Here is a 12,561-nt window from a genome sequence, read left to right as displayed (position 1 = left end):
GCACCCTGGGATGCCTGTTGTGGTTGGTATTCCTCCTCCTCCTCAAAGCCACATTCCTCCTCTGACTCCTCTTCCTCACAATCCTCTTCCAGCGTTGCCGCGGGTCTGGCAAGCGATGCTGATAAGGCTGTTTCTGGTGGTGATGGTGACCACAACTCTTCCTCTTCCTCTTCACGCTCATCTACGGCCTGATCCAGCACTCTTCGCAGGGCACGCTCCAGGAAGAAAACAAATGGTATGATGTCGCTGATGGTGCCTTCAGTGCGACTGAATAGGTTTGTCACCTCCTCAAAAGGACGCATGAGCCTACAGGCATTGCGCATGAGCGTCCAGTAACGTGGCAAAAAAATTCCCAGCTCCCCAGAGGCTGTCCTAGCACCCCGGTCATACAAATATTCATTAACGGCTTTTTCTTGTTGGAGCAGGCGGTTGAACATTAGGAGTGTTGAATTCCAACGTGTCGGGCTGTCGCAAATCAAGCGCCTCACTGGCATGTTGTTTCGCCGCTGGATATCTGCAAAGTGCACAATGGCCATGTAGGAACGCCTGAAATGGCCACACACCTTCCTGGCCTGCTTCAGGACGTCCTGTAAGCCTGTGTACTTATGCACAAAGCGTTGTACGATCAGATTACACACTTGTGCCATGCATGGCACATGTGTCAACTTGCCCAACTTCAATGCCGCCAACAAATTTGTTCCGTTGTCACAAACCACTTTGCCGATCTACAGTTGCTGCGGAGTCAGCCACTTTTCCACCTGTGCGTTCAGGGCGGACAGGAGTGCTTGTACGGTGTGACTCTCTGCTTTCAAGCAAGTCAAACCCAAGACGGCATGACACTGCCGTATCCAGGATGTGGAATAGTACCTGGGGAGCTGGGGGGGTGCCGTTGATGTGGAGCAAGACGCAGCAGCAGAAGAGGAATCAGCCGAGGAGGTTATGGAAGAGGATGGAGTAGGAGAAGTAGAGGAGGTGGCAGCAGGCCTGCCTGCAAGTCGTGGCAAGTCGTGGCAGCCGTCAGCAGGTTTACCCAATGCGCAGTGTAGGTGATATACCTGCCCTGACCATGCTTTGCAGACCAGGTATCAGTGGTCAGATGGACCCAACACTGTGTGCCAGACATGCCATTACTTTCTTTTGCACAATCGAGTATAGCTTGGGGACTGCCTTTTGTGAAAATAAATTTCGTCCGGGTACCTTCCACTGCGGTGTCCCAATAGCTACAAATTTTTTGAACGCCTCAGACTCCACCAGCTTTTAGGGTAAAAGCTGGCTGGCTAATAGTTCAGACAAGCCAGCTATCAGACGCTGGGCAAGGGGGTGACTTTCTGACATTGGCTTCTTACGCTCAAACATGTCCTTGACAGACACCTGACTGTGGGCAGATGAGCGGGAACTGCTCAAGGCGAGAGACGGAGTGGCGGATGGTTGAGAGGGGGCAAGGAGGACAGCAGTGGTTGATGTGGCTGAAGATGCTGGACCAGGAGGAGGATGGCGGCTTTGAGTTTGTGTGCTGCTTGTACTCATGTGCTGATCCCATAGGCATTTGAGATGTGCGATCATGTGCCTACGCAAAGCAGTTGTACCTAGGTGGGTGTTGGACTTCCCACGACTCAGTTTCTTTTGGCACAGGTTGCAAATGGCATCGCTGTTGTCAGAGGCAGACACACAAAAAAAAATTCCACACTGCTGAGCTCTGCAATGACGGCATTCTGGTGGTGGACACAGCATGCGTTGATTGTCGTGCTGTCGAGCTGACCCCGGGTGCCAATGCATGCTGTCTGACTGTGCCACTAGCTCCTTGCGACAACCTCCCCCTGCTTCCAACTTGTCTCCTCCTCCTCTCTGTCTCCCCATCTGAACTTTTTCCCTGTTCTTCTTCTTACCGAGCGGGCACCCATGTGACATCCATGGACGCATCGTCATCATCAACCGCTTCACTTGTATCTGACAACTCAGCAAAGGAAGCAACGGCGGGTACAACATCATCATCATCATCACACCGTATGTCCATGTGTGTAATGCTGCCTGACTGAGACATATCCCTGTTATCTACATCCTCTGGCAATAATGGTTGCGCATCACTCATTTCTTCAAACAGATGTGTAAATAACTCCTCTGACAGATAAAGTGAAGCGCCTGTGGTGCTAGTGTTGGTGGTGGCGGTAGGCGGGTGAGTGGTATCTTGAGAGGTGCCCGAAGCTAAGCTGGAGGAGGATGGTGCGTCAAGGTTCCGAGCGGAAGCTGTAGAAGATTGGGTGTCCTGTGTTAGCCAGTCAACTATGTCCTCAGAACTTTTCAAGTTCAGGGTACGTGGCCTCTGAAAACTGGGCATTATTCTAGGGCAAAAGGGAATCACAGCACCACGACCACGACGGCCCCTGCGGGGTGGTCTGCCTCTGCCTGCCTTTTTTTTTTATTAGTGGTACTATGCATGCAAGCTACTGTGAGACCAGATATGAGTGGCACTGTGCAGTGGCAGAGGTTGGCAGAGTACACGCTGTAGGCCTGACACACCCGCTTGAAGTCAACTAACTGCTATTCAATCTATAACAGTGAAAAAGGTTTTTGGGTTTTTAAATGCACGCTATTGTGACACCAGATATGAGTGGCACTGTGCACTGGCAGAGGTTGGCAGAGTACACGCTGTAGGCCTGACACACCCGCTTGAAGTCAACTAACTGCTATTCAATCTATAACAGTGAAAAAGGTTTTTGGGTTTTTAAATGCACGCTATTGTGACACCAGATATGAGTGGCACTGTGCACTGGCAGAGGTTGGCAGAGTACACGCTGTAGGCCTGACACACCCGCTTGAAGTCAACTAACTGCTATTCAATCTATAACAGTGAAAAAGGTTTTTGGGTTTTTAAATGCACGCTATTGTGACACCAGATATGAGTGGCACAGTGCAGTGCAGAGGTTGGCAGAGTACACGCTGTAGGCCTGACACACACGCTTGAAGACAACTAACTGCTATTCAATCTATAACAGTGAAAAAAGTTTTGGGGTTTTTAAATGCACGCTACTGTGACACCAGATATGAGTGGCACTGTGCACTGGCAGAGGTTGGCAGAGTACACGCTGTAGGCCTGACACCCGCTTGCAGACAACTAACTGCTATTCAATCTATAACAGTGAAAAAAGTTCTTGGGTTTTTAAATGCAATCTATTGCGACACCAGATAAGAGTGGCACTGTGCACTGGCAGAGGTTGGCAGAGTAGACGCTGTAGGCCTGACAGACCCGCTTGAAGACAACTAACTGCTATTCAATCTATAACAGTGAAAAAAGTTTTGGGGTTTTTAAATGTTTGCTATTGTGACACCAGATATGAGTGGCACTGTGTACTGGCAGAGGTTGGCAGAGTACACGCTGTAGGCCTGACACCCACTTGCAGACAACTAACTGCTATTCAATCTATAACAGTGAAAAAAGTTTTTTGGTTTTTAAATGCAATCTTTTGCGACACCAGATAAGAGTGGCACTGTGCACTGGCAGAGGTTGGCAGAGTAGACGCTGTAGGCCTGACACACCCGCTTGCAGACAACTAACTGCTAATCAATCTATAACAGTGAAAAAAGTTTTTGGGTTTTTAAATGCACGCTATTGTGACACCAGATATGAGTGGCACTGTGCACTGGCAGAGGTTGGCAGAGTACATGCTGTAGGCCTGACACACACTTATGAAGGACACTGACTGCTATTAGATTACAGTGAAAAACTTTTTTTGTTTTTAAATGCACGCTATTGTGACACCAGATATGAGTGGCACTGTGCACTGGCAGAGGTTGGCAGAGTACACGCTGTAGGCCTGACACACACTTATGAAGGACACTGACTGCTATTATATTACAGTCAAAAACTTTTTTTGTTTTTAAATGCAAGCTATTGTGACACCAGATATGAGTGGCACTGTGCACTGGCAGAGGTTGGCAGAGTACACGCTGTAGACCTGACACCCGCTTGAAGGACACTGACTGCTATTAGATTACAGTGAAAAACATTTTTTTGTTTTTAAATGCACGCTATTGTGACACCAGATATGAGTGGCACTGTGCGCTGGCAGAGGTTGGCAGAGTACACGCTGTAGGCCTGACACACACTTATGAAGGACACTGACTGCTATTATATTACAGCCAAAAACTGTTTTTGTTTTTAAATGCACGCTATTGTGACACCAGATATGAGTGGCACTGTGCACTGGCAGAGGTTGGCAGAGTAGACGCTGTAGGCCTGACACACCCGCTTGAAGACAACTAACTGCTATTCAATCTATAACAGTGAAATATAGTTTTGGGGTTTTTAAATGCACGCTATTGTGACACCAGATATGAGTGGCAGTGTGCACTGGCAGAGGTTGGCAGAGTAGACGCTGTAGGCCTGACACACCCGCTTGAAGACAACTAACTGCTATTCAATCTATTACAGTGAAAAAAATGTTTTTGTTTTTAAATGCACGCTATTGTGACACCAGATATGAGTGGCACTGTGCACTGGCAGAGGTTGGCAGAGTAGACGCTGTAGGCCTGACACACCCGCTTGAAGACAACTAACTGCTATTCAATCTATTACAGTGAAAAAACATTTTTTGTTTTTAAATGCACGCTATTGTGACACCAGATATGAGTGGCACTGTGCACTGGCAGAGGTTGGCAGAGTACACACCCGCTTGCAGACAACTAACTGCTATTCCATCTATTACAGTGAAAAAAAATGTTTTGTTTTTAAATGCAAGCTATTGTGACACCAGATATGAGTGGTGGCACTGGGCAAGGGGGCACAGTATCCACTGTGAGCCTGACACAGAAGCTGGCAGGCAGGCAACTGCAATTACATTACACAGTAAAAAAAAAAGCAGACTGATGTTCTAGCCCTAAAAATTGCTTTTTGGGGTGCTGTCCTTACAGCAGAGATCAGATGAGTCCTTCAGGACTGTAGTGGACACTGAATACACTAGCCTAGCTATCCATTTCCCTATCAAATGAGCAGCAGCTACACTTTCCCTCCTCTATCTAAGAATGCAGCTTCAGAATGAATCTAAAATGAATGCTGTACAGGAGGTGGGAGGGTCTGGAAGGGAGGGTCTGCTGCTAATTTGCTGGAATGTGTCTGCTGACCGTGAGGCACAGGGTCAAAGTTTACTCAATGATGACGAATAGGGGGCGGATCGAACCGCGCATATGTTCGTTCGCCATGGCGAACGCGAACTCGCTATGTTCGCCAGGAACTATTCGCCAGCGAACCATTCGATACATCACTAGAGACAATCTATTATTATATATGATATATTTAATACATATATATCGAATGCAGATTATTTACTGCATCTCATTGATCCCTCTATTGGTTGCTTCATCTCACTAGATCAGTAAACTGAATGGCATGACAATGCACCTATATGTGTATTGCAAAATGCATACATAGTATTTATTTATATCATGGATACATTTTGTAGTAAACTAATAGGTGCATTTTGCAAGGTTCTGGTTCATCCAAATAACTTTTTCCAAATACAATCACATGGACAAAATTTGTCCTAATGGCAATGCGACAAAGAAGAAACTCAAACTGTCCATTTTTTAAAATTATATATATATATATATGACATTATATGTTAAATTATATAGATAATACATCAGAAATATGGGGCAACAAATAAAAAATACAGACATGTACACCTTTAAAGTTCATGCTATTGCTGCTAATCTACAGGCAAGCAGCATAAAGCCCTCCCAGACCAGGAACATGTTCTACCAATCAGCACCCTTCCATTCCAGTCTTTTCTATAAACCTCTGTCCAGCAATGGGTTTAAATAAAGGATTTATAGTTTGGCTTGCAACCATAGTTCCACTCATCTAATCTGCCTTATGACAGCTGCCATCCACTTGTTTCCAGCCCTCTTTAATATTTGGTACAGGGTATTCCCTGAGCCACATCTGCACATAGCATAGTATTGCACCGCATGTGTCTGTGTGCAAAACCTGGATGGCTCTTGAATGGCTTCATATTGACTAAAATGACTTGATAGATAATTGACAAGCCAGGAATGGAATTACAGTCAGGAAAGCAAATTGATTTATTTCAGGATGGGGGCATTTTTAGACAGCATGATTGCAGGGACAGGAAAAGCTGAAGTGGTTTGTTGCTTAGAGTGAATCATGAAACTTTTGGTAACTGTTTTTCCCACCAGTTTCCATGGATTAGTGCCTAAAGTTATTATGGCACTTGTGTTATGCAATTTAGCATTTTTTTTGGACTATAATTTTAAAGTTTCTTAGAGAACCCATACATTACATATTATATATTTATAATATTATACAGCACAACAACAAATGTGAATAAGAGATTAAGAATGGGGGAAAAAAATGTAAATAACATATTCTGCTTAAAATATAATCCATATGGGGCGGAGCTTGACTGCCATGCGGATCGGACGTGCTCAGCAAGAGCTCCCGAGCCTGGTCCCGAATTAGGGGGACTAATCCCGGTTCACCCATTCCAATTGCCTGCTGCCAGCAACCCTCTGGCTCACGAGTCGATGCTGCATCCGGGGATACCAGTCATGTGCACCTCCTTAACCGGCTTGCCCGACCTGAGGATTGCGGCCTACTCGTGCTGGAGCCGTGGGGAGACGTCCGCTCTCCCGGCTCAGAGGTCGATCGAGTGGTCCCCACCTAGCGCTACCCCCCCCCCCCCCCTGGACCGGCAGGGGTTATCCCAGTCCCCGACGACCTGCTCCCCGTACACAGCCTGGAATCAAGCGGCTCGCTCAACACAGGCCCCAACCGCTACACAGGTCCTCAAAAAGGAAATACCTAAGCAATGTAAATCTATACTGTCTATAGCCTTACCAAAAAAAAAAAAAAAAAGTGCTTGATCTCCCATGTACCTCTATGTGTATCTGTTGTTAACGCGCTGGAGGATTGCCTTTGGGGTACCTCACAAGCGAATGTCGTAAACTTACGCACTACAAAAATAAATAACAAAAAATATATATAATCCATATAACTTGTGCGGCTAAAATAAATCACAAAATAGGCTTATTGTTTAACTACTATGTCTTAGATTCCAATCAGTTTATCAATCAAATTACTAGCCCTGGTTTTAGACTGATATTTTTTCTGAAATTATATTCATTGTCTATGGAGGGTTTTCTGTTAAAGTGAAAGTGTCATAGCAGGTTTACTTTAAGAACACCATCTAGAGATCAAAATGCATTGTACATGGTATTGTTGAAAAGTATGCTTTTCCGCCTCCATTTGTACCACTCCGCCTCCAGTGACATCACAGAGAAGGCATGGCCTCCTTTACCAATGTCCAATCCAATTTTCCTCATAGAGGAGGATTGGGGACCTAATGTGCATGCGCTGCAAACTCCAAACGACCATTCAAAGTTACCCATAGAGGTTCCATGTCATGTAAACGAGAGTTACTTTGCATGTGCAGCAGACGGGCCCTCTAATGGCTGTTATACTAAAAGCCACTAGAGATGGACTTAACCCTTCAATGTAAATGTTGCAGTTTCTCAAAAATGTACAATGTTTTACATTGCAGGGTTAAGAGGACATGGACACCGCACCCAGCTCACTTAATTGCTCTGGTAGGCTATAGTGTTTCTTTAAACTGTTGTGTTCCAAATTGACGTCAGTATATGTCTGTGTATTCCTTTAAGCATGTTTAAAACAGACTTTTTGGGTATAAAGTTCATGTGTATTTGCTGTGTTATCACTACATAATACAGTTGTAACAGTGCTTTAATTGTTCTTTATTTGTTGTAACTGATTAACCAGGAATTTTTTATATATGTTTGGTGGTGTTATTTTGGAAAACAAAAAACACATAATCAACCCAAAGGAGGTGTTTGTTCCAGTCATGCTCAACAACTAATTTTCTGGGTATTAATTGTTGTTCTCAGTGATTTCTCAATTCCCTTTGGCTGTTGAATTTGGTTAGGGAAAAATTGCTCTATTATTGTGTCAATAAATCTTCAGCAGGGTTGGGATTGCTTAAAGGGACACTGTAGGCACCCAGACCACTTCTGCCCATTGGAGTGGTCTGGGTGTCAACTCCCATCACCCTTAATCCTGCAAGTGTAAATTTTGCAGTTTTTATAAACTACAATAATTACCTTGCAGGGTTAAGTCCTCCTCTAGTGGCTGTCTGTCAGACAGCCACTAGAGGGACGTCCATGTTCTTAAAACACGAAAGGTGTTTTAAACGATGCTGGACGTCCTCACACTATGCATGAATAATGCTTTCCTATGGGGAGGTCTAAAGCGCACGCTGCCATTGCCCCACATGCGCCTTGGGTCTCCCACGCCGGCTGACGTCGGATGAGGAGCATGGGCGGAGCCTGACCCAATACCGTGGGATTTCGGTGCTGGATTCTGGTAAGTGACTGAAGGGGTTTTAACCCCTTCAGCAACATGGGATGGAGGGTGGGAGAGGGCACTGCACGGTCCTGCAGTGCCAGGGAAACTGATTTGTTTTCCTGGCACTGGAGAGTCCCTTTAAGCATTAGGTATAGAACTCTTTTTTTGCCAAACTGATAAAAACCTGATAAGAGTGAAAGTGTTGTTGAAATATAATGAAATGTATTGGTTGTAATTGCGTTGACAGAATTAGAAGCTCACTGGCAGTTGCTAACATGGCCACAATTATCAAATAATAGGTTGAGGCCTTAAAGGGACACTATAGGCACCCAGACAACTTCATCTCATTAAAGTGGTCTGGGAGCAGTGTCCATGTTCCAGTTAGTCCTGCAATGTTAAACATTGCAGTTTTTAGAGAAACTGCAATAATTACCTTGCCGTACTAAGTGTACAAAGTATGTGTGAAAAGCTAGATCCTTCAGGAACAATTTCCATCTTTTGGTATACACCAGGGCAGCATATAAATATATATAAAAAAAATAAAAAATAATAGTGCAATACTATATATATATATATATTGATTGAAGATATCAAAAAGGTGAGTAGTGAACACTCACATTTGGAAGAGCCTTTTATACGAATAGACTCTAAACGTATAACATTCTGTGCCTGTAAGGAGGCAGCTCAACCTTCTTTTGCAGCGATCTGGTAAGTATCTTCTAGTAGTGAATACAGGAAAAATTGGAAAGAACAGAGAGCAAATTGGTTCAGTATATTTAATAAAATATAATAATTAATAATATATATGTAATATTTATCAAACATGCTGCACCAATTTTCTCTCATTTCTATCCAAGTTTTCCTGTATTCCCTACTAGAAGATACTTATTAAAGATCTCCATAAAATAAATGCATTTGTTATTCACATTTTCTTACCATTATAGAATCAAATATTTCACTGCTATACTTAAATTCCCTTGGCAGCCAGAGGCAATAAACTAACTGGAAATGAACCACGGCCATAGATAGGCTATATTACACAGTAGAGATCAATTAATTTCCATTGTTTGGGAAACATAAAAGAATTCAGAGACATTGGAAACATCTAAAATAATAAGTAATAGAGTTACATTTTATACACTATCTAGTGTGACATATCTCTTTAGAATTATAAGAATTATAGATTTTAGAACATACTAGGAAAAAACAAATACACAAAACAAACATATATTTAGAGTACAAGCATGTCTGATTTGGCAAAAAAAAAAAAAAAGAGGTGTAGCAATCCCAAATGTACCCAGTTATCATCATGGAATAGCCATGCTGGTACAACTGGCTCACTGTATAAATCCAGACTTTTCATTTCAAAGTTGGTACAAAGCACAACAATACTATATATAGTACAACAGTAAATATATAGTATTTTGTAATACCTTTTTATGGCAATAACAGAATTTTAGAATGACAAGCTTTCTCAAAACCTACCCTTTTCACATCTAAAGCACTTCTCATATATTTATTAAAAACATGTGTTATGGGTAAATAAACAACAAACTGATAAATTATGAATGTTATATTGTCTAAACAGTGAAACATAAATAAAATGTCATAGACAGACAGAATCTCTGTACTTTTGGACATTCTTTTCAGCCACACAAAGAATACTGGGTATAGTCTTGAAAAATGTGGAATGCAAGTCTAGATTTAGCCTGACTTATATGATAGATGTTATAGACCACACCATTTCCAGGTTTGATGGTTTGATCACACTACCGAATGCACTAGTACTACTGTATCCCCACAATCAAAGTATGTTTGGGAGTATAAGCATGTGCCACACACAACATGCATGACTATAAGCAATGCTGTATTTACACTGCACTCTTATGACGGGAGCATCTTCACAATATTTCTATAGGCACACTAAACATTTTGATCTTGTCAACCGTTACTTCTGTGAAATTTACACCTTCCAATAAATACAAAATTAAAAGTCCCCTATTAACACGTGTTCTCCTTTTCAATTCAAATTTATATTACAGATTTATCAAATTACATCATAATTCAGTTCAAACAGTGCAACGCCAGGGCAAACAATAAAAATGAGGAAGAAAGGTAGAAACATTGTTTATTTTCTCATCTTCTCTGTATGTTTTCTCTGCTGGCAGTAATTCTCTCTCTCTCTCTCTATGAATGGAATTCAGTCTGAAAACTCTCACTAAATTCAGAGCTTTCATCTCTACTACAGATCCCTCAGTATCCTTGGCTATCACCGTGCTCACACACGTGCAGGATTACCTTGGAGATGGTTAGAGGCTCCCTGTGCTCGAGTCCACCCTTCAAAGAGAAGCCCCATGGAGAACCGCCTTGTAGTAATGCTTGTACATATGTAAAAGTGACAGGTGTCTGTGCGGAGGAAGACGTTCTATCCATTTTGTCTGTTAGTGTCATTGGGACATCATTGTTATTAAATCTTCAGGCCAAGTCAAGGCACTAGTCCCATGCAGGGATGCATGTAGAAGGCACTGGGGATGCAACACATGCGTAGGCACCTTGCACACACAGAGTACAACCTTTCACACCCAACAATGAACCTTTGGGTGCCTCTCAATCCATCACATTCATGTGATTTTAATATTTCTTCTGTTTCTTGTTGATACCGTTATTTCAGTGTTACATGTTCAAACGAAGCTTGTTTGGTGAATATAAGTAGATATACACAGTGCAGGTAAATGAAAGTTTGAAATCGTACATGTAAATCGGGAAATATTTACGATATTGGTGGCTTTTGATGGATGCTGCAGCTTGTCCAGCTCCTCCAGACTTACCATTACAATAGACTATCTTTTCAGTTCATTGCATTCAAAGAATGAGATCTTTTTTTTCCCCTTTCCAATCTGCATGGGTTCCTTTGGAATGTGATACAACTTCTTCTTGCAGTTCACAGTCCAGGGAACGTGCACTTGTGCTCGGAATGTAAAATATAATTCCTAGAGAAGTAAGCAAAGAAATCTTTTAGGATGCATAAAAAATAAACTACTGCATCTGGATTACTCCTTGAAGAATAAGCAAAACTGTTTGTCTGCTCAGTAAATCCTTCTCTATCTTCACTCTTTCCTCTGGAGATTAGACGCTTACAGCTTCAGGAGAGGGAGGGAGGAGTGTTCAAAAGGAGGGTGTGAGCAGAGATTTTTTACAAATCATGCTGATTGCACCCAGCAAATGCATACAAATCATGTGGCTATTCAGGAAACAGGTCCTTCCCAGTGACCTGTGGTCATTCAAATAATACATTTTTACAATTCCGTATCCTTTTCATAATTCATTGGAGAATATGAGACAGTACAATATGTTGTGTTTTGCCAAAGTACACTTCAATGTCAATGATGGCTAAATCAAGTGTTTCAAGTAAAGAATTGCAAAGTTTTTCACTTTGCGGCGTTACTAGTGCAATTGTACACTGATAGGTTTAATTTTCTAGGGACTTAAAACGATAAAAGGATAAATAGGGTTAATTAAATAGGGGTTACAAAATAAAATGGAAATCCTAGGTTTTGGAAATGCTAGATGTCAAGGCTAAACTAATCCTAACACGTAACCCTAGATAAAGTTAGAGCTTGGGACAGAAGCACTTAGCCGTCTTTAGAAGGTTTAGGCTAAAGCGAACCCAAGACTGACAGAATAAACAGCAAACAATAAATAAATGAATAAATAACAAGCCAAGTACTGACAAGTCAAGGTCAGGTTTACAGAAGTTGTCAAAGAAGCCAAAGTCAAAACCAGTTAGGATAACAAGCACAATAAACAAATTCTCGGGTACACAGATACCATGAAAGGGCAAGGATCCAGTATAACATGTGACCAAAGTGGACCAGTTCACGTCATTGTGGCCACCAGATTGATACATGCTTGGCAGAACAATGCCGAGATAGAGCAGTTCTCAGCGGTTCCATAACACTAGGAAAAAGGGTAACTGTTCAGCACTAGTGGTGGTGGGGGGGGGGCAGGGGCGGACTGAGAACCCTCAGGGCCCCCGGGCAAAATAAATCAAGGGCCCCCTTACAGGCCCCACCCATACTCCGCAGCAAGCGCCACCCATGTCCCGCCTCCAGCCACACCCTACACAATCTTTAGACACAAGGAACAAAAGTGCAATAATCCCTTCAAGGCCCCAGTAGAGACTACAA

The 12,561-nt window shown here is 42.8% G+C and overlaps 1 protein-coding gene across 1 annotated transcript in view; it reads right to left on the bottom strand.

The window, feature by feature from the left end:
* SHROOM3 (shroom family member 3) overlaps positions 1–11,347 on the bottom strand; it is a 397,699-nt gene extending 386,352 nt beyond the window's left edge. Inside the window, exon 1 of the mRNA XM_063458694.1 lies at positions 10,673–11,347. Within this exon, the coding sequence (XP_063314764.1) occupies positions 10,673–10,825 (153 nt within the window). The 5' untranslated portion in view covers positions 10,826–11,347. The remainder of the gene's footprint in view (positions 1–10,672) is intronic.
* Positions 11,348–12,561: the final 1,214 nt, after the last annotated feature.

Source organism: Pelobates fuscus, chromosome 6 (assembly GCF_036172605.1).
Source record: "Pelobates fuscus isolate aPelFus1 chromosome 6, aPelFus1.pri, whole genome shotgun sequence".
In the NCBI taxonomy this organism is placed as follows: Eukaryota; Metazoa; Chordata; class Amphibia; order Anura; family Pelobatidae; genus Pelobates; species Pelobates fuscus.
The sequence above is the reverse complement of the archived record's forward strand: the minus strand, read 5'-3'. Positions and strand labels throughout refer to the sequence as shown.